General features: G+C 48.0%; 1 protein-coding gene across 1 annotated transcript in view; it reads right to left on the minus strand.

Annotated features, from left to right (window-relative positions):
- Nucleotides 1-23,731, minus strand: part of LOC134968637 (astacin-like metalloendopeptidase) — a 61,594-nt gene that overhangs the window by 9,796 nt on the left and 28,067 nt on the right. The window contains exon 8 of the mRNA XM_063944166.1: nt 10,473-10,585. Coding sequence (XP_063800236.1) covers nt 10,473-10,585 — 113 coding nt within the window. The remainder of the gene's footprint in view (nt 1-10,472; nt 10,586-23,731) is intronic.

Genomic DNA, 23,731 nt, shown 5'->3' on the forward strand with positions numbered 1-23,731 from the left:
TTGCTGTTCCTGCCTTGCAACGTCTGTTCCTGGTCAGCTGTATCTGGTCGATCCTGCTCCCTGTGCTCCTGAGTCCTGGAGTTCTGAAGCCGGTCCTGGGAATCCTTCCAGTCCAAGTGAAGCTGTTGCAGTCATCTGGGGGTTCTCGTTTATTGGGGTTCTCTCCCAGTTTCGTGAGCAGCGGCTTCTGCCGCGTGTTGCGGCCTAGGCCGCTTAGTCCTTGTGTTAATTTTGTACTGGTGGTTTTGCGGAGGTTTCCGCTTTTCACTGTCCTCCCCGGTACACGACGGTGCCGTGTGGGGGTGTGGACAGTGGTATCCTTTGTTGTTCTTTTCCTTTGGTGGCGTGCCGCACATATATTTAGTTTTAGGGTTGTTAGTAGCCCCTAGCTTTCTGTTTGCTTTAGTTAGAGGTCCCCTTGTTATTATCCTGTCTCGGTTCACGCCTTGTCTCACTCTAAGACCTGGGGGCATCGGAGTTGGGCAGACCTAATCCGCCCTTCAAACGCGGCTGCCGTGGGCCCAAGAAACCATAGTCACTCAGGCGTGAACTGACCACACGGGTGAAACAATGGAGGTAGGGTGCTAGGGGCTATTTCCGTACCACCCCTTATTTCAGCGTCACGTCCTGGTGCTCTGGACTCACTACGCAACATCTAGTTCTGAGCATCAGGAACGTAACATTATCACCGGCCCAAAAACAAAAACAAAAAAAATATAAAGAGTTATTTGTTTTTGGTGGGCCTTGAAATTCTGCCTCATGAATCCGGCAGTATTAGGACCGAATCCCAGCCAGCTTTTGGCCAACCAGATTCAGGTACTAACTCAGATGGTTCAGGATCTTACTCTTCGGGTGAGATCGCAGGAAGATCTTTTGCGAGCCTCCCCGAGTATGATTCCAGAACCAAAGATGCACCTTCCTGACTGTTTTTCAGGTAACCGAAAGGATTTTTTTTATTTCAAGGAAGCTTGTAAGCTTTATTTTCGTTTAAGGCCCCGATCCTCTGGTACTGAGTCTCAACGGGTCGGGATTGTGATGTAATTACTACAAGGCGATCCGCAAACCTGGGCTTTTGGGTTAAAAGCCGATGATGTTGCCTTGCTTTCCGTAGATGCCTTTTTTAAGTCCTTAGGCCTTTTGTACGATGACCCTGATAGAGAAGCGTCGGTTGAGAGCCACCTGCGTGCACTTAAGCAAGGGAAAAATCCAGCAGAGGCGTATTGTTCCGAGTTTCGCCGTTGGTCGAACGACTGTGGCTGGAATGACCCGGCCCTGCGCAGTCAGTTTCGCCTCGGTTTGTCTGAAGTTATTAAAGACAGTCTCCTTCAGTACCCCGCTCCAGAGACTTTAGACAAACTCATGGAGCTTGCTATTAAAATTGATTGTCGTCTCCGGGAGCGGAGGGCTGAAAGAGGAGCTAGTTTCAGGCCTAGTCCATGTGTGTAGACTTTCCCTGAAGATGTCGAGAAGCCCATGCAAATGGGTCTCTCCCGGCTGTCCCCAGAGGAAAGAACCAGAAGGCTAAATTCTGATCTCTGCTTGTATTGTGGTGGCAAGGGACATATCGCACGTAATTGCCAGAATAAGCAGGGAAACGCTCTGACCAAGTGAATTGTGAGGGGGTTCACTTGGGTCTGCAATTGATCTCCTCTAATGATTCCTTATTAGTTCCTGTAAAAATTTCCTTTGGTAGTCTCAGTTCGTTGGTGTCGGCCTTCGTCGACAGTGGAGCTGCGGGAAATTTCATGGATCTTGGTTGGGCTCAGGCTTTGGGAGTTCCACAGATACCTTTGGATAAACGTATCACCATGCACGGCTTGGATGGTGGTCCGCTTTCTAATGGGGTAATCACTCACCGCACACCTCCAGTACAACTGACAGTGGGGGCTCTACATTCGGAGAAAATCGAATTTTACCTTACCCATTGTCCGGCTGTACCCGTAGTTTTGGGTCACCCCTGGCTTGCCTTTCATAATCCCACCATTGATTGGCGGTCTGGGGAGATTTCCCGATGGGGTCCCTTTTGTGTTAAGGAATGTATTTCCCGTCCAGTCCGGGTCGCGGCTGTCACCCCAGAACTTATTCCTTTGGAATATCAGGAGTTTGCCGATGTTTTCTCCAAGGGTAATGCGGATATTCTGCCCCCTCATCGGTCCTATGACTGCGCTATTGACTTAGTTCCCGGTGCCTCTTTGCCTAAAGGGAGACTATATGCCCTGTCTGGGCCGGAAACTACGGCAATGAACGACTATGTACAGGAGAGCCTGAAAAAGGGCTTTATTAGGCCCTCGAAATCTCCATTGAGTGCAGGGTTCTTTTTTGTTGAGAAAAAAGATGGGTCGCTCAGACCATGTATTGATTATCGGGCTCTGAATAAGATTTCTGTTAAAAACACCTACCCCTTGCCACTGATTTCAGTACTTTTTGATCAGCTCCGTACTGCCGTTATCTTTTCCAAAATCGATCTTAGAGGGGCTTACAATCTCATCCGAATAAAATCTGGGGATGAGTGGAAGACGGCTTTCAGCACACAGTCGGGACATTATGAATACCTGGTGATGCCGTTTGGGCTGTCTAATGCTCCTGCTGTATTTCAAGATCTCATTAACGATGTCCTTCGCGACTTTCTAGGAAAGTTCGTAGTCGTTTATTTAGACGACATTTTGATTTACTCTGAGTCTTTTGAACAACATATTACCCATGTGCGACTGGTCCTTCAGAAGTTACGGGAAAATCATTTGTACGCCAAACTGGAGAAATGTGATTTCCACATCACAGAAGTGTCCTTCCTGGGGTATATTATTTCTCCAAAGGGGTTTTTCATGGAACCAAAAAAACTCCACGCCATCCTAAATTGGGCACAACCCACGAACTTAAAAGCAATTCAGCGCTTTTTAGGGTTTGCAAATTATTATAGGCGTTTTATTCATACCTTCTCAGATTTGGTTGCTCCTATTGTGGCATTGACTAATAAAGGAGCGGACCCTTCCAATTGGTCGCCTAAAGCCAAGTCTGCCTTCCTGGCAGCCTTTGTCTCAGCTCCAGTACTCAGACACCCTAAACCCGGATCTCCCCTTTATTGTCGAGGTAGATGCCTCAGAGGTTGGAGTGGGGGCTATCCTTTCTCAGGAAGACCCGGAGTCTCAGGAATTACACCCATGTGCCTTCATGTCTAGAAAATTCTCCTCCGCAGAATCCAACTATGATGTTGGTAATCGAGAATTGTTGGCAGTTAAATGGGCTTTCGAGGAGTGGAGGCACTGGCTGGAAGGAGCAAGGCATACCATTACTGTGTTTACTGACCACAAGAACCTGCAGTATATTGAGTCAGCTAAACGGCTTAATGCTCGACAGGCACGTTGGGCGCTGTTTTTTACTCGTTTCTGGTTTATAGTCACCTTCAGGCCCGGTTCCAAGAATACGAAAGCCGATGCCCTGTCACGTTGTTTTCTTCCGGTTCACAATAACCACCCGGCTACTACCCCCATAGTCCCATCGTCTGTCATCCGGGCTGGCCTCACACAGGATTTATTTACACAGCTAGTCCAGCTTCAGCAGCAGGCTCCCAATGTCACTCCTGCAGATCGTCTCTTCGTCCCTGAATTTCTGAGAGGCACTGTTCTAGCTGAGTTTCATGATAATAAGGTTTCTGGTCATCCGGGTATCGCTAAGACCTTGGAGTTAATCTCTCGCTCAGTGTGGTGGCCTAATCTTTCTAAAGATGTAAGGGAATTTGTCCGTTCCTGTCAGGTTTGTGCTCAGTACAAGGTATCTCGATCGTTGCCGGTCAGGCAACTCATGCCTCTAGCCGTTCCTCTCAGGCCATGGTCACATATATCCATGGATTTCGTGGTGGACCTTCCTCTTTCAGCTGGATTTCGAGTCATTTGGGTGGTAGTAAACCGTTTTAGTAAGATGGCCCACTTCATTGCTCTCCCCCGATTACCCTCTGCTCAAGGGTTGGCAGTTTTGTTTCTCCGCCATGTGTTCAGGCTCCATGGTTTACCCATGGATATTGTCTCTGATCGGGGACCGCAATTCATTGCCCGTTTCTGGAAACGTTTTTGTGCCTCATTAAATATGAAACTCTCTTTAACATCTGGGTACCATCCACAGTCTAACGGACAAACTGAACGTGTTTTATTTACGGCTATATTCGGCCAAACTTCAGAATGATTGGTCTGAATTTCTTCCTTTGGCCGAGTTTGCCTATAATAACTCATGTCATTCTTCCACCAAGGAGTCTCCATTCTTTTCGGTCTTGGGCTTTCATCCTAGAGCCAATTCTTTTTACCCTCATTTCCCACTCTCTTCGTTGACCTTAACTTCCCATCTCAAAATGATCTGGAAAAAGGTGCACCTTGCCCTTCAGAAGGCTGCCTTCCGAGAAAAAAAAAATTCTGATAGGTTCCGACGCCCATGCACTTTTAAGGTGGGAGATAAGGTGTGGTTGTCAACCCGCAACATCAAGCTCCGACAACCCTCGGCTAGATTGGGACCCAAATTTATTGGACCGTTCCTTATCGTTAAGAAGGTAAATCCAGTTGCTTTTCGGCTACGCTTGCCTAAATCACTCAAAATTGGCAATACTTTTCACTGTTCCCTTCTTAAGCAATATATTTCTTCCAGGAGATTCCCTCGGAAGACTTCCCAGGGTAGACCTCCGGCGGATGTTCAAGGGCAACAGGAGTTCCTGGTGGAGAAGGTTTTAGATTCCAACGTTTCTCGGGGCCGGCTTTATTTTTTGGTTCACTGGAAAGGCTATGGCCCGGAAGAAAGGTCTTTTGTCCTGGATAACAATTTACATGCCCCTAAACTTAAGAGATTATTCTTTCAGGAATTTCCTCAGAAACCCGGCTTTAGGGTTACTTTAACCCCTCCTCAAGGGGGGGGTACTGTTAGGTGCCGCGGTCCGCGGCGCCGCTCGGTCTACTTCCGAGTGACGCTCACGGCCGCCGCACCTCCCTCCCTGCCTGCCCGGCACCTAGCAACGCCAGGACGCCGTGCGTACTGTAGCCGCCGGGTCCCTGGCAACGCTAGGACGCCGGGCGTCCACAACCGCTGGGTCCATGTCAACGGGGACGCCATTGGCGGACCGCGTTCCCCGTTGCCAGATAAGATTGATTAGTTGTTCGTGCAGCAGGGCAGCTGCACGGCAACTGGTAATTAGGGCCTGGGGGCTGGTCTTGCTGGCCCTCCTGTCATTGGCCAGCAGGGTCTTTTTATGGGAGCCAGCACACTGCAGCCTCGCCGGTGATAGCTTCCTGTTTGCTGTTCCTGCCTTGCAACGTCTGTTCCTGGTCAGCTGTATCTGGTTGATCCTGCTCCCTGTGCTCCTGAGTCCTGGAGTTCTGAAGCCGGTCCTGGGAATCCTTCCTGTCCAAGTGAACCTGTTGCCGTCATCTGGGGGTTCTCGTTTATTGGGGTTCTCTCCCAGTTTCGTGAGCAGCGGCTTCTGCCGCGTGTTGCGGCCTAGGCCGCTTAGTCCTTGTGTTAATTTTGTACTGGTGGTTTTGCAGAGGTTTCCGCTTTTCACTGTCCTCCCCGGTACACGACGGTGCCGTGTGGGGGTGTGGACAGTGGTATCCTTTGTTGTTCTTTTCCTTTGGCGGCGTGCCGCACATATATTTAGTTTTAGGGTAGTTAGTAGCCCCTAGCTTTCTGTTTGCTTTAGTTAGAGGTCTCCTTGTTATTATCCTGTCTCGGTTCACACCTTGTCTCACTCTAAGACCTGGGGGCATCGGAGTTGGGCAGACCTAATCCGCCCTTCAAACGCGGCTGCCGTGGGCCCAAGAAACCATAGTCACTCAGGCGTGAACTGACCACACGGGTGAAACAATGGAGGTAGGGTGCTAGGGGCTATTTCCGTACCACCCCTTATTTCAGCGTCACGTCCTGGTGCTCTGGACTCACTACGCAACATCTCTCTAGTTCTGAGCATCGGGAACGTAACAGCGCACGCTTCTACAAAACTCCATATTTGTCAAGTAACCCCCTATTTCTTTATCAAATGAATCGGAGTAATTTCCGCAAGGAGCAAACCGCCCTGGTTTGCTCCTTGCGGAAATTACTCCGATTCATTTGATAAATGAGGTGGACACCTGTAGGTGTGCACCCAGCTTGGGGACCACTGCCTTAAACAGTAGAATGGTGAGGCATGCACTTATTCAGGGAGAGGCAAAAAAATATCCTAGATTTTAAAGAAAAAATGCAAGGAACAGTAAACGCTATTCAAAATGTTAGTACATAATCTAAAAGTGCATGGAATACAGTTTATTTACAATTGGTTGTGAATATGATATCGTCCAGGCAGTCGCTTTCATTCGTGATACATATTTGTAGTCGATTTGGGAAGTTTCGCATCACTCGGCGGCTCATTTCTGCCGTTATCAGTGTCACTGCAATTTCTTGATGATGTTCACTTTCATTTGTCTGGCGACGTTACAAAGCAGAAGTTTTATTGTCCTCATCAACTTCATGAGAGGCCTCTACACAGCCAAAGTCCAAGAACCATTCATTTCAGGTCATTGAGCCTAATTCAGACCGGATCGCTAGGGTGCATTTTTGCATTCCTGCGATCAGGTAGTCACACCTACAGGCGGAGGGTTTTGGATGTGTGCAGGTGTGCGATCGCATTTGTAGCAGATCTGCACAAACATACATTTGTGCAGTTTCTGCTCAGCCCAGGACTTACTCAGCCGTAGCTGACGTCAAAAACCCTCCCTCCAAATGCCTGGTCCCTCCTGCGTTTTTCCGGACACTCCTTAAAAATGGTTTGTTGCCACCCACAAATGACCTCTTCCTGTCAATCTCCTTGCGATGGTCGGTGCGTTCAAATTTTTTGCACCATCCTGTCGCTAACCGGCGCTCCCGTTGCTGTGGTCCGTCGCGCCTGCTCATTGTGGTGCATACGCATGCACCGTGCAGACCTGATCGCAGCCTGTGAGAAAACGCACAACAGCAATCAGGTCTGAATTACCCCCATTAATGGTGCTTTGCCGATGTTAGTAGACCTCAGCTTTCGGATGGCCCTGTTGGCTGTGTAGAGGCCTTTCATGAAGGCGATGATTGTTTTCCTCCTAGGATGATATATGCCAAGAAATTACGCTATCTGGTTACATGTAATAGGGTGCGATTTTTTTAGGTCTCTAAAAAATCGCATCAAAACGCACGTTTGTAACTTGTGATTTTTTGCTAAAAATCGCAAATGTAATAGGGTGCGAATTTTAAGGCTAATACGGAATTCACATGCGATTATTGGCGATTTTTAGTAAAGGAAACATGCGATAATTGACGATTTTTAGTAATAAAAACATGCGGTTTTTAGGTCATCTTTTTATTACTTAGAAGCATGCACAGATTAGTGAGATCCATGCATGCTTCTGTCTGGAACAGTAAAGAAATAGTTAAAAAAAAAAACAACGTGCATGTCTTCCCCAAAATCACGAACAGCCCCTGGCTCCTTGAGTCTGTCCTGGTTGCAAAAATACGAGGAAAAAATTAACTGGGGGTCCCGTTAACAACCAGCACTGGGCTATTGGACCAGTCCTGGTTCCAAAAATACCGGGGACAAGAGAAGTAGGGGTCCCCCGTAATTTTTTAAACCAGGACCAGGCTCCACTAGCCAGGGAGGTGATTCCACAGCCAGGCGACACTTTTCTATAGGTCCCTGCAGCCAAAGCATCACAAACCTCCCAATTAGTCACCCCCGGCCAGAGTTCCCTGGGAGAGTGGGGACCCCCTCCAGGCACCCAAAGACCAGGGATGAAGTCCAAGGCTGTCCCCAGCACCCCTGGGCGGTGGGTGCCGGGCTGATAGTCGTGAAAGTGTTAAAAATTAAAATTGTCTTTTGTTGTGGAACTACAAGTCCCAGCAGGCCTCCCCCGCATGCTAGTAGTTCCACAACAAAAGACATAGCCAAAAAAAGACAAGACACACACACCGTGAAAGCAAAAGTTAATTTACACATACATGCACACTTACACACTCACACATACTTACCTAGTATCCCACGGAGCCCCTCGGTCCACTTGTCCAAACCATTAGTGTACCTGTAAAAAAATATACTCACCTAGAATCCGGTGGAGATCGGTCCTCTTCATTCCCAGTAGGCATCCACAGGTTAAAAAAAAATCAACCCGGTCCAACGCATTTTCCCGAATGCCATTACCCCCTGTGACTCCTGTCTAGAGGACCGGCAGCCAATCAGGGAGCGCCACATCATAGCGTGCGCTCCTGGCCTGTCAATCAGGTGAACCGCACCGGCAATTATGGAGGATAGCAGTCCTCCACTATAGTCAATGGTGGAAAAATTGCAGTAGATCGCGAGGTTAATTGAGGTCACCCAGAAGAGTCAGGGATGCGACCGCAATGTGTGCGGCCGCTGTGCATGCGCAGTTTGCCGGCATTGGCAAACTTCGCTGCGGGCTGCTTATGCGGCCGGGTCTGAATGACCCCCATTGTAAAGGATATGTTATGTAGACCAAAAATGTTTTCATTCAAAAATGCTACTGAGAGGGGAAATAGGAAGGACATTGCCAAAGTCAAAACCAACCAATTTTTACAATCGGGAGAGTCCTGCAAACATCTGGCTAAGGGAAGGGATCCACTGAAAATAAATGATAGAGATAATTTAAACTTCTGGTTAAAACCTCATTTTTGATTTTGAGTGATGTACACACAGCGCTGCAAGTATGGCGGTACGGCATACCGGTAAGAAATTCCCAGCCGGTGCGCCGTACCCACCAGGCTGTCCGCCATACCTGCATCCCGCTGGCTGCTATGTGAGGGGAGGAGAGCACATCGCAGCGCCTCTCCTGCTCCTCAATACTCCGTGATGTCCGGTCTCCGGCGGCTGCGGCGACGGGGGGTGAATCTCAATAAGGCACCGGTTTGCTAGCCAATCAGAGCTCGCGGACCGGCAGCCGCGGCTCCTGATTGGCTGCAAGTCCGCGAGCTCTGATTGGCTAACGAACCGGCACCTCATTTGAGATACCCACCACCGGAGCTGCGGAGACCGGACTTCACGAGCACTGAGGGGCAGGAGAGGCGCTGCGATGCGCTCTCCTCCCCTCACATAGCAGCCAGCAGGATTCAGCAACAGAGGCAGCGGTGAGCGGGGGGAGGGGGGGCGGCACTCTGGGGCAATGTATATCTGGCACTGTGGGGGCATTTGTGCATCTGGCACTGTGGGGGCATTTGTGCATCTGGCACTGTGGGGGCATTTGTGCATCTGGCACTGTGGGGGCATTTGTGTATCTGGCACTGTGGGGGCATTTGTGTATCTGGCACTGTGGAGCAATGTATATCTGGCACTGTGGAGGCATTTGTGTATCTGGCACTGTGGGGGCATTTGTGTATCTGACACTGTGGGGGCAGGCATTTGTGCATCTGGCACTGTGGGGCAATGTGCATCTGGCACTGTGGGGCAATGTATATCTGGCACTGTGGGGGCATTTGTGTATCTGGCACTGTGGGGGCAATGTATAACTGGCACTGTGGGGGCATTTGTGTATCTGGCACTCCGGGGCAATGTGTATCTGGCACTGTGGAGCAATGTATATCTGGCACTGTGGGGGCATTTATGTATCTGGCACTGTGGGGGCATTTGTGTATCTGACACTGTGGGGGCAGGCATTTGTGCATCTGGCACTGTGGGGCAATGTATATCTGGCACTGTGGGGGCATTTGTGTATCTGGCACTGTGGGGGCATTTGTGTATCTGGCACTGTGGGGGCATTTGTGTATCTGGCTGTGGGGGCATTTGTGTATCTGGCACTGTGGGGGCATTTGTGTATCTGGCACTGTGGGGGCATTTGTGTATCTGGCACTGTGGGGGCATTTGTGTATCTGGCACTGTGGGGGCAATGTATATCTGGCACTGTGGGGGCAATGTATATCTGGCACTCTTGGGCAATGTATATCTGGTACTGTGGGGCAACGTGTATCTGGCACTATTAGGGCCATATGTGTATCTGGCCCCCCCATATGTGTATCACGCCCTCATTTTCATTGGCCAAGCCCCATGTGGCATTTGGCCACACCCATTTTATTGGCGTGCGCACACAGTACCTATTAGACATTTTTCTACTTGCACCACTGTGTACACATCATGTCGACAATCATATGTCAAGATTTAGAAGGTCAACCCTATAATGTCATCATGTCACCATTGCTGATGTATTCACACCCAAGTGGACACCTGCAAAAATGTTGACACACATGAAATGTCAACACAGTTGAAACAACGATATAAGAAATGTCGTCACAATCAAAATATCGACCACAGAAGTTTTGGTCTGTCAGCGGTTTCAATGTGTCAAAATTTTTGTTAGTGCCGACACTTTACAAATTGACGTTGTACTCTGCATTCTGAACTTGGCAACATTTTATACCTGCCGACATTATAGTGTCTAGATAATGACTCTCCACATGGTGATTTTCATAAAATAAGTAAACCGCTGAGAACTTACCTTCACATAAGGAACTTGTATGAGCCACAGACAGCTGTCACTCTGCTCCTCCGCAGCTACGTCACTGGAAGAGAGTCTTCCCGATGGTCTCAGCAACTTTGTCCGGCATACAGCTGCCAAAAAAGGAGTGCTGTCAATCCGGTGTGACCGACACCTGATATACATCCCAGGCTAGTTACTGCATAATACTACACCACTACAGCAGACTAATGTGACCCCCACAGTAAACACTGCAATCACAAAGCAACTGACAACAGTATTGTCAAAGGGTTTATTGTCAAATGGTTCTCTCTGGATAAGTGCTTTGTGTATAAGTTATAAACTCAGACATTTTTAGGGTCTATTTACTAAGCCTTGGAGAGATAAGCCTTGGAGAGATAAAGTGGACGGAGATAAAGTACAAGACAATCAGCTCCTAACTGTCATGTTACAGACTATGGGGCAGATGTATTAACCTGGAGAAGGCATAAGGAAGTGATAAACCAGTGATAAATGCAAGGTGATAAACGCACCATCCAATCAGCTCCAATATGTAAATTAACAGTTAGGAGCTGATTGGATGGTGCGTTTATCACCTTGCATTTATCACTTCCTTATGCCTTCTCCAGGTTAATACATCTGCCCCCATGTTTGAAAAATTACAGTTTAATAGCTGGTTGGTTGGTACTTTGGGGTCTATTCATGAAGCAGTGAAAACTGTGGAGAAGTTAGCCAGTAGAGAAGAACCAATCAGCATTGAAGTAACATTTATAATTTGTATACTATAAAATCATACAGAGCAGCTGATTGGTTGCCATGGGCAACTTCTCCACTGGCTCACTTCTCCACTCTTTATACTGCTTCATGAATAGACCCCATCATCTCTCTCAAAGTCTTAGTAAATAGACCCCTTTATCATTAGTGGTCATATAGGACACTACAAAGTTAAACTGACATTTTGAAATCTGGGAAAAGGATTAAGGATTTCAGCAATGAAATATGGGTGACATGTAGTGAACGACTGTATTCTGGAACTGATTCAGAGATGGACATAAATGATGATGCAGCTGAGATCCCGTATGCAATGGTTATGTGAACTTATGCAATAAACTTCACACGTCAGATGCATACGCACGCCACTCAAGCACACTTATCTTATTAAATAAAGACACAACAACCGTAATTGGCGTGAAAGGGGTCAGCTTTTTATTTTGACTGAGAGGGAGGCCTATTAATACTAAAACTAAAAATGCAGACTTCCCTCTCTAACTGAGGTGGCGGGGAGAAGAACGGTTAAGCATGATAAAGAACTTAATACGGGTAATCCAAAATGATATGACGAAATAGAGCAATAAACATGTGTGTGTGAGGGGCCTTCTGCCCCAGATGTTCCGGGATTGGCCTCCTGCCTCCATCCCGAGCAATAAAAACATATGTGTGAGGGGGCCTTCTGCCCCAGATGTTCCGGGATCGGCCTCCTGCCTCCATCCCAGACATCGAAAATCCAAAAATTCCAAGGCCAGGGGTCGACCTTCTGCCACTACCCCTGCCCATCAACCGTTTTAGGGATGGAGGTACGCTCCGCCCCTACGGGGTAAAAAATAGGGCCACCGGCCCCGATATCCACACATGTTTATGATCTATCATATGGGCCCACCAGGTACGGGGGTGCCCATCAATTAATAATAAGACTATAAAATTACCTAAAAGTTCACCCGAACTTACTAACGATAAACTCCTTAAGTTAAGCTAAAATAACCGTTCAGAAACCGGCCAACTGCCAGGTTACCAAACCTGCCACCGCCACCTAACCGAAAACTCAACTCAACTAAACAAAGCATAACACAAAGAAAACTCAACTCAACTCAAACTAAAGAAAACAGAATATGAAACTAAAAAGACCCGAAGTCCCGGCGCACCAGATAATTGCCACCCACGGCCGACAAGCCATAGAAGGCGCAGATCTAGCCGCCTGCCTGCAAAAGAAGGATGTTACTGAGGTTAAAAAAAAAAAAGAAATATATGGAGAAAATGGGTAACCTAACCTGCATCCCTAACAGGGAGGGGGGGAGGGGTCGCCCAATTTGACTTGAGGCAAAAACACAAAACTTCGTTAGCCGGCAAAAGCCGTAATTAAAACTAACGATAAAACAAAAATTCCTCAAGGCCCCCGCAATCACAAAGTGCAACTGCGACGAGCGGCTAGTCCTCACAAAGGGGCGCACTGGGAGGAAAAGGCCTGATATAGCGTCTGGCTGCACCAGACCTCCACCTACCCAGCGCCCGGACTTCGACCTCGGACCAACCTGCCGCAGCGGCAGCTGAAGCAGCGCCGATGCGGAAAGAGTGAGTCCCATAGTCGGCTGGAGATAGACCCAGGTACAAAATACAACGCCCCAAAACCGACCGGAATTTGATATCTGGTCAACGGGAAACCGTCAGTATGGACGAGCCACCCGGGAGGCGTTGGAGGCCGTACGGACGAATAAGACCGGGCCGCGACAACTGGACAAATGCCCCGCACACGAGCCCGACCCACTCGCCCGACCCACTCGCCCGACCCACTCGAACCCACAGCCCCCTGCCGACTACGTCAGTCTTGGAGCGCCGAATCCTACACCACGAACCGTTGGGGGGTACGACGACGTGGGTCGCCAGCATGGGCGAGGCAGAAGTCCGAGAGACGGACACCAGCTCACCCACCCTGAACGCACCGTGGAAGGCCATCGTAAAGGCCGCCATGAAGAGGCGTACCTCGTATCCCCGTATCGTATGCCCGTATCCTCGTATCGTGAGTGCTGAATCCAACACCGCAAACCGTCGGGTTAGAGTCGACGGCTTTTATTGAATGAAAGGAAGGCCTATGAAATCTAAACGTGGATGAAAAACTCCCTCTATAACTAAGGGACAGTTGAAACATTTATCACACGTAGCAGAAAACAGACAGCACATGAAAAGAAAAATATCTCAAAATTATAATTGAAATAATATCCTAAATGTTGGAGGGCCTTCTGCCCCGATGTTCCGGGATCGGCCTTCTGCCACCATCCCTAAGGGCCGGCTGCCCCGATGTTCAGAGATCGGCCTTCTGCCACCATCCCTGACATCCCGAATCCCATGCAACTATGGGCCATCTGCCGTGTGAGGGGCACTATGGCCCCTCTCCGGAAGGTAGCGACTCCACCGCTCCCAAGCGGCCAGACAAGCCGCGAAAGTTGCAGGAGCCAAAGACCTGTGGGCTACATCCTCCAATCCGCACACAGAAGCAGGACAGAATTCCCTTTGGATTAGAGCTGCAGGAGCCAACTGCCTAAACCGCTGCCAGTCGCTGCGAGAAAGGGTATCAGTAATTTCGTTGCACTCAGCCGGGATACCCAGCATAGCCAGACTATATGCGCGAAGACCCGCAGTACCAGCAAGGATGTAGACTCCTGCTTAATGATGGCAAAAACCACGCCCAAATTGCCGCACCAGAAGACCACCTGCTAGTTACGCAGGGCATAGCGCCAGAGCTCCAATGCGCCCAGTATGGGAAAAATTTTCAGCAACAGCAAGTGTGTCGTGAAGCGCTCGCCAATCGCAAGCGCCAGAGGGAGGTGCTAGTCACGACCGCCTCCCACCCAACACAGACGCCGCTGAAACAAACCAGAAAGACATCCTGCCGAATTTCGAGGGACAATCTGAGAAAATGATGCAGGCGTCAAATTCCAACCGTCGCCCGCTCCCATTTTGCAAGCAAAATTAAACAGGCCCAAAGGGGATTGAGCCTGCATGAAAGTAAGCTTGCCCGCAGCAAGCGCATAAAGGATAGCAACGTGAAGACGTAACCCCTTAACCACTGGGAGCCTACAGAGGCCGGCGACCGAAGCAATCTGAAGTCCGAGATAAACTATGGATGCAGAGGGCCGCTAAAGCCGCTCAGGCGCCACCGGAACCCCGAAGTGTGCGAAGAGGGCGAGTGCCCTCCGCAACAAGCTAGCGCAGCGATCTGAGTCCTGTGGCCCGATCAAAAGGAAATCATTCAAGTCGTGCGAAAGTTGCCGATCGCCCATCGCATGCTCCAGGCACCAATGGAGGAAAGAACTGAATCCCTCGTAGTATGTGCAAGAGAGAGAACAACCCATAGGGAGGCACCGATCTATGTAATAGCCATCGCCCAATATAAAAAACCCATAAACCGAAAGGCCGAAGGGTGCAGAGGGAGAAGACGAAATGCTGACTGGATGTCCAAGTTACACCTCACGGCCCCCGTTCCAAAGGACCTAATGGTGGCTATGGCCGAAACGAAGGACAGGTAAATGACTCTACACTGATAATCGGGGATAGCATCATTTACGGAGGAGCCTAAATTCGCCCGCGGTCTTCTTGGGTACTATCCCGACGGGGGACAATACCAAATCCGGTAAGAGGGGGGGATAGAAAAAGGGGCCTATCCTCCTGCCCACCGAAACCTCAGCCCGAACATTCTGCCGGAGAACGACCGGAAACTCCGGAGCCGAACGCAGGTTCGTACCAGCCCCGGGACCCACTATCCAGATATCGGCAAGGAGATGCCGAACGCAAAACCCGAGAGCAAAAATTGGGCGTCCACCCGCCGCGGGTACCCTCGCAGCCAGGGTATGAGCGCCAGTAATCTAGTTGGGGTGGGGGCCAAGGACAGCGGCCGGGGCCGCGGTAACCCGACTCTGCCGGGTCTGCGAGCCAGAATTACCCCGTGTCCCAGGACTGGTGCAGTCCTTGATCCTATGGGCTCCGCCACATCCGATGCAGGAGCGACGAAAACGGAACCTACCACCCAACTCACATTGGGCATTATTGAAAGCGAAGCATTTACCATGCCCTGTACGGGATGGACCTGCTCGAAAAGCAGCAAAACGAGAGTCACGCCGCTTTGGCCACCATCTCGCCGTGCTGCCCTCCCCGGTGCCCACGGAGGCCTTCGGCAGCTCCGAGCACAATTCGGCATCCAGTATACTGAAAACTGAGATAACCCGGCCGAGCAGAGTGCGCCGGAAGACCTAATAGTAACGTTGCCCAGCCAACCCTTTATACTCCAGGTACGGCACGTGTATAAGGAATTGATAGAGCACTAGGTTCATGTGCACGTCCGGGAGCGTCTCTAAATAACACGCCGCGTAGATTAACATGCACCTAACCCAATTAGGGTAGGATCGCAAAGCGGCTCCGCTGCCGTGTCGATGTCTACGTAGCCGAAAGCAAAGCTTAACGATCAACACTAGTGAGGGAGAAGATATTGACGTATTGGCCCTTACGGATCCCGTCCCGGAGCCGGGGCAGCAGACCACGTTGCACCGCCGTGTTAGCGCAGTGAACGGTGTCCGCACGCTATTACCGGCATTATACAGCAGGGGGCATGGCTATGATGACGCGATTCAACAAGAATCGCCTGCCCGGACCGCCCAGTTAACTTGCTAAGTGGGCGGCCGGGCAGGGGGTGACCCCCGAAATCGGGAGACTTGCCTGCTCTTCCGGGGGGCCGGGAGGGTCACCCAAATTTCGGGAACCTCCCGCCCATTCCGGGAGGGTAGGCAAGTATGTGGAGGGTACACACTGATAGATATATCTGCCGATCAATTGATCGGCAGATATATCTATGGACGGATCGGGCAGTGTGTTGAGCATACACACTGCCCGATCAATTGGGGACTGACATCATGAACTGGGCGGGCGTGTACACACGCCCGCCTAGTTCAGCTGTCAATCTCACCGCCGGCTGCCGCAGCATATGTACGGGCGGTCGGCTGACCGCCCGTACACACACAGCGACGCGCAAATATATCGGTAGATATATTGGCCGTCGTGTGTGCTGCGGGGGCCGACGCGATATGTCTGTGAACTATGGAGCTCACAGACATATCGGCCGTACACACTGGCCGACGGACCTGCGATATTCTCTTGAACGGCTGATATATCGGCCAGTGTGTACCCATCTTTAGGCACTAGCTTCCACTCCTGAGAGTTAGCCCTAGCAGACATCCCCGGAGGGTTAAGGGCCCCATACACTACAACGATATGTCTGAGGCTGAAGCTGGAGGCAATTTCCCTTGAACTGCCCGGCAGCTTCCCGGGCGGCAGGATCGCATACGATACATCGTATGCGGTCCTTTTGCATACGATGTATCATATGCGATCCCAGACATCGGACATGATCGTTAGTGCTGCACATTCAATCTAGGGGATCCAATCCGATGCTCACGGGAACGCGCACCGGATCGGATAGGAAACACCTTCAAAATGCCCGATTTTACCCGATATATCAGCCAGAATGACCGAAATCGGATGAAATCGGGCATTATCGTTCTAGTGTATGGGGCCCTTTAGCCCTAGCCACCAACCCCCAATAATTGGGGGGGGGGGGGTAGAGATACTTACCCCTTCTGATGTCAGGATCTTCAGTGTCGGGATACCTCGGTCGGTCATGTGACCGACTGCCTGCATTTAGCATGCATTCCAGTGGATGCTACCCTTTAGATCAGTGGTGGCCAAACAGTCGATCGCGATCGACTGGTCGGTCTCGGACATGCGACCAGTCGATCGCGATCATCTGCCTGTCCACACACAGCCACCCGTCCAGACAAACCCATACGCGCTGTAGCAGGGGGAGCCGGGGAGCCAAGGCAGCAGCGGCGACGAGGTGCAGCAGAGAGCCGGGGAGCCGAGGCAGCAGCGACGGGTGCGGGAGAGCCAGGGACCGAGGCAGCGGCGATGTTCAGGAGAGCCGGAGGGCAGAGGCAGTGGCGAGGTGTGCAGGAGAGCCGGGGATCAGCGGCAGTGAGCAGGTATGCTGGGGAGCAGATGCAGCGGCAGTGTGCGGGGGAGCCGGGTAACTGTCACCCCCATGTACATGTATGCCGCGGCTGCAAGGAAGGGTGGTTAACCCTTGTGCTGCCGCGGGTGTGCGCAGTGTGGTGCTGCGGCTGACAGCGATGAGTAGTGCGTCATTAATTATTATTATTATATACGTCGATGTATATAATAATAATAACACACTCCCATCTGACACTCCTCCTCTGCCTCCGACACTCCCCCTCCACCTCCGGAAACGGCTAAATTGGCAGGCCTGGGCCATGATTGGAAGTCAGGGTGGGTGGTTTCTATTGGCCACTGTCCCGGTCATGTGGTACAGCGCCAGCCTATTGGATTTTGATCTCACATGTCTCCGTAGTGTCCCTGCGTCAGCTTTCCTTACTGCCCGCCATTTGCTGTTAACACTGACAGTGAGCAGACCTGTAAAGAGAGCTCACTGTGTTGTTTGATATAAAAAAATATTGGAGAGGTTTTTGTTACATAATGAACAGAAATCCTTTGCTGTAATTTTAAACACAGAGATCTGTGTACTGTTGGCTGTAATTTATCTTAAACACAGGGATCTGTGTACTCCTGGCTGTAATTTATCTTAAACACAGGGATCTATATACTCCTGGCTGTAATTTATCTTAAACACAGGGATCTGTGTACTCCTGGCTGTAATTTATCTTAAACACAGGGATCTATGTACTCCTGGCTGTAATTTATCTTAAACACAGGGATCTGTGTACTCCTGGCTGTAATTTATCTTAAACACAGAGATCTATGTACTCCTGGCTGTAATTTATCCTAAACACAGGGATCTGTGTACTGCTGGCTGTAATTTATCTTAAACACAGGGATCTGTGTACTCCTGGCTGTAAATTTATCTTAAACACAGGGATCTGTGCACTGCTGGCTGTAATTTATCTTAAACACAGAGATCTGTGTACTGCTGGCTGTAATTCATCTTAAACACAGGGATCTGTGTACTGCTGGCTGTAATTTATCTTAAACAGGGATCTGTGTACTGCTCTCTGTAATTTATCTTAAACACAGGGATCTGTGCACTGCTGGCTGTAATTTATCTTAAACACAGGGATCTGTGTACTGCTGGCTGTAATTTATCTTAAACACAGGGATCTGTGTACTGCTGGCTGTAATTTATCTTAAACACAGGGATCTGTGTACTGCTCTCTGTAATTTATCTTAAACACAGGGATCTGTGCACTGCTGGCTGTAATTTATCTTAAACACAGGGATCTGTGTACTGCTGGCTGTAATTTATCTTAAACAGGGATCTGTGTACTGCTCTCTGTAATTTATCTTAAACACAGGGATCTGTGTACTCCTGGCTGTAATTTATCTTAAACACAGGGATCTGTGTACTGCTGGCTGTAATTTCTTTTTTTTTTTCTTTTTTTATTGAAGCAAATGCATTTGACAGGTTTCATAAATCAGGATTAGGTCGCTAAGTATGACAGAACCGCATATATTACAAAAAAGTTGGTTAGCCAAGTGACAAGTTGTAATATGAACAGTTTACAGTAGTATATGACAAACACAAACTAAAGGAATAGTGCATTGTTCCGAACACCTTTTTTTCCTTATTTCCCAACCAAAATGGGGAGAGCATAGAAGAAACTCAAAAAAAATGTTAAACTATTTATATGGTTTAAACCAGAGGTTCTCAAACTCGGTCCTCAGGAGCCCACACAGTGTATGTTTTGCAGGTAACCCAGCAGGTGCACAGGTGTATTAATTACTCACTGACACATTTTAAAAGGTCCACAGGTGGAGCTAATTATTTCACTTGCGATTCTGTGAGGAGACCTGCAAAACATGCACTGTGTGGGCCCCTGAGGACCGAGTTTGAGAACCTCTGGTTTAAACTGTATTCTATTAAGGGTTAAATAAAAATATCTGGAAAACAACTGGAGGTGTTATTGATCAGAAAATAAATCTTCTCTGGGGAACAACAGTGCTAAGAGAGCCCTACTAAATATACTAATTAAAAAAAAAAAACATAAAATGTACTCTTTTCCCTTTTTCCCCCCCTCTGTCTTCCAAAGGTCAAAGTGGCTATATCCAGGGAGGCCTTATGACACAATCTAAAGTACTAACGAAAGGTACAACAAATGATACAACCCCACACATACGGGTAGGCGTAACGATAACTATCTGGTAAGGCCTAATTGGTCAGAGTAGCAGGACATGGCAGATCTATAAAAATAAACACCTATTAACTAGTCTAAAATGAGAAAAAGAAAAGAAATATATTTAAATTAACCTGGGACTTGAAGATTGAAGTTTCACATAAATCCTGCTAGAGAGTTGGCAAAGTTATAACATAAGATGTATTTGCAATAAAAATGGTAACCATCCAATCACATAGCAACAGCAGTGTTATCACAAATATATAGTTAGCGGGGAGAGAGGAATAGAACACGCGTCATTAACCATCCCTTCATGTAATTGCCCCTAATGGGCTTAAATAAAAAGGTAAAATAAACATAGAGAGGGGTGAAAAACAATAGCACAAGAAGGAATACCATGATACAAGTATGGATGGGGTTAATCTAAAGTCGTAAATAACAAAGTGAGAAGTAAAGGTGTCACTTGGTGACCTCTGAGATGATCCCTGCAGAGACTGAACTGATAGCAGCTCCAGAGCATATTGTATAGCCTGCATTGAGTGAAGTGTTGGCACCATTGTGCCCTCTTGTCCTGAGACAGAGACACCGTCCATCCATGGGTTAGGGTGCGAGCTATCCAGAGTATAGAGGAGGTTAGACATGGGGGTATCAACCCCCTCCAGGTGCTAGGGACAGCAAGCAGTGGGATCAGGCATCACCCCAGGTGGAGAAATTTCAGTAGTGGACACATCCGCAGACCAAAATGCAGGAACCTTAGAGTCCACCATATCGTCCATTCGAGGTAGCAGACAATTGATTCGGTCGTCCAAATATGGTAGTAGAAGATCACTCAGTTCCTCAGCTAATCGATGAAGTGCTTCAGTAGCCATATTCAGTTAATAGGGGTTGCTTTTGGTAACTGGAGAGAGAGAGATGTAGGGGAGGCACCTCAGCTCCGACCAGCAGTAAATCGTAATGACAACCCAGCAGGGAGATCCAATATCTCCCACGTAACACAGATATATCTAAGGTAGGCTGCAGTGTCCCAAACAGCATGTGAGTTACAGCCTGTCCCCTCTAGGTTAAGTAGGCAGGAGTAGCAGAGGCCGCAGGTTTACTCGAGTGGGAGTCCCGTTTCGGCAGTACAGCGCAGATCGCTACGGGCTAATAGTTCCCTGGGCACGAGTCGTCCTCCTCACAAGCAGGGCACAGAGTCGTCGTCGCCCAGGCGATAGGTGGGGAGGAGGTAGGAGAGCAAGACAGTTCGGCTGGCAGGTTCGATGCCAAGAAGCACCGCAAGTGAAGGCACCCTCGTCGTCACGCCTGCTTTCGCGCCAAATTATGGCGGTCATACATGCCACTACGATTAGTGGCCAGACTCCGGTAGATATACCTTTTCTCTCCCAGATATAGACACCAATGTATTGTGCAGCGTGTTGTCAGTCCGATGCTTCAGTTTATTCCTTCCAAACTGCAGTGTAACGCTGGATGGAGGCTGATTCCAGGTGCCTTCTCCAGGAGAGCAACTAAAAAGCGGCCATACTGGATGCCCCGCCTACCGGAAGTCGCTGTAATTTATCTTAAACACAGGGATCTGTGTACTGCTGGCTGTAATTTATCTTAAACACAGGGATCTGTACTGCTGGCTGTAATTGATCTTAAAAACACAGGGATCTGTACTCCTGGCTGTAATTTATCTTAAACACAGGGATCTGTACTCCTGGCTATAATTTTTCTTAAACACAGGGATCTGTAGTCCTGGCTGTAATTTATCTTAAACACAGGGATCTGTACTCCTGGCTGTAATTTATCTTAAACACAGGGATCTATGTACTCCTGGCTGTAAATTATCTTAAACACAGGGATCTGTGTACTGCTGGCTGTAATTTATCTTAAACACAGGGATCTGTGAACTCCTGGCTATAATTTATCTTAAACACAGGGATCTGTGTACTCCTGGCTGTAATTTATCTTAAACACAGGGATCTGTGTACTCCTGGCTGTAATTTATCTTAAACACAGGGATCTGTGTACTGCTGGCTGTAATTTATCTTAAACACAGGGATCTGTACTCCTGGCTGTAATTTATCTTAAACACAGGGATCTGTGTACTGCTGGCTGTAATTTATCTTAAACACAGGGATCTGTACTCCTGGCTGTAATTTATCTTAAACACAGGGATCTGTGTACTCCTGGCTGTAATTTATCTTAAACACAGGGATCTGTACTCCTGGCTATAATTTATCTTAAACACAGGGATCTGTGTACTCCTGGCTATAATTTTTCTTAAACACAGGGATCTATACTCCTGGCTGTAATTTTCTTAAACACAGGGATCTGTACTCCTGGCTGTAATTTTTCTTAAACACAGGGATCTGTGTACTGCTGTAATTTATCTTAAAAACAGGGATCTGTGTACTTCCTGCTGGCTGTAATTTATCTGAAAACACAGGGATCTGTACTGCTGGCTGTAATTTATCTGAAAACACAGGGATCAGTGTACCTTCTTACCCTGTTATAGTGTTCATTACAGAAGAGATTTTTATATATAAATTGAGTTTTAACACACTTACTGAGCATGAGTGGTTCTAAAAGGCCAAAAAACTACCATTTTCATGAAGAATGGGAACATGATTTTTTTTTTACAATGTTTAAAGACAAATGCATATGTTTAATATGCCGTGCTAAAGTTGGTCTGGCGAAGAAGGGGAATTTACAGAGACATTACTCAAGTCTGCATCAGAAATATGATCAAGACTTTCCACCTAATAGTGAATTAAGGAAGACTAAACTGAAATCCATGAAAACCAATTTAGGAGCGCAACAGCTCACATTCACAAAACCTATTTTGCAGTCCCAGGCAGCGGCTGAAGCATCTTTCCGTATTACAAATATTTATTGAAACATAAGAAACCTTTCCAGGATAGTGAAATGTTGAAGGAAGCTTTCCTTAATGCTGGAAATGTTTTATTTGAAACATTTAAAAATAAAGATGACATCCTGAAAGCAATTAAAGATATTCCACTATCTCGTCAAACTACAGTGAGACGAGTAGAGGCAATTGGCAATGACTTACAGAACCAGCTGAGAAAACACATCAGTAACTGTTGTTACTTCTCCTTGCAGTTTGATGAATCCACTGATATAGTGGATACTTCTCAATTAATTGTTTTTATAAGAATGGTATTTCCTGATATGAGTTATAAGGAGGAGTTTTTAACTCTCATCCCTATGAAGGGTAAAACTAGAGGTGAAGACATTTACAAAGGCTTTGCTAGTTTTGCCAAGGAAACTAGTCTTCCTCTTAGCAAACTAGTGTGCATTGCTACTGATGGGGCCCCAGCCATGGTTGGCAAGAATAATGGGTTTCTTGCACTGTGTCAAAAAAAATTAAGATTTTCCTGATTTTACAAGAATCCATTGTGTTATACATCAGAATGCACTGTGTGCTAAAGTTTTAAACATGGCTGATGTTATGGACATTGCAATGAAAATCGTAAACTCAGTTCGTGCAAGGAGTTTACGAAGACGACTTTTCCGTACCTTACTGGAGGAAAGTGAGTCTGAATATGAAGATTTGCTGTTGTATAATAATGGGGGTCATTCCGAGTTGTTCGCTCGCAAGCTGCTTTTAGCAGCTTTGCACACGCTAAGCCGCCGCCTACTGGGAGTGAATCTTAGCATATCAAAATTGCGAACGAAAGATTAGCAGAATTGCGAATAGACACTTCTTAGCAGTTTCTGAGTAGCTCCAGACTTACTCGGCATCTGCGATCAGTTCAGTGCTTGTCGTTCCTGGTTTGACGTCACAAACACACCCAGCGTTCGCCCAGACACTCCTCCGTTTCTCCAGCCACTCCCGCGTTTTTCCCAGAAACGGTAGCGTTTTTTCGCACACTCCCATAAAACGGCCAGTTTCCGCCCAGAAACTCCCACTTCCTGTCAATCACACTCCGATCACCAGAACGAAGAAAAAACCTCGTAATGCCGTGAGTAAAACTCCAAACTGCATAGCAAATTTACTTGGCGCAGTCGCAGTGCGGACATTGCGCAATGCGCATTAGCGACTAATCACTCCGTTGCGAGAAAAAAATAACGAATGAACAACTCGGAATGACCCCCAATATTAGGTGGCTTAGTCGGGGGCAGTTCTTAGAACAATTCCAGTCTTTGCTGCCTCACATTACTGAATTCTTGGAATCACTTGGAGAAAGTCCATCTCAGCTGCATGATTCATCATGGTTGCTACAGTTGGCTTTTATAACAGATTTAACCAGTCACTGCAATGCATTCAACCTTGAACTTCAGGGCAAGGATAAAAATATTATCCAATTAATT

Source organism: Pseudophryne corroboree, chromosome 11 (assembly GCF_028390025.1).
Source record: "Pseudophryne corroboree isolate aPseCor3 chromosome 11, aPseCor3.hap2, whole genome shotgun sequence".
NCBI lineage: Eukaryota > Metazoa > Chordata > Amphibia > Anura > Myobatrachidae > Pseudophryne > Pseudophryne corroboree.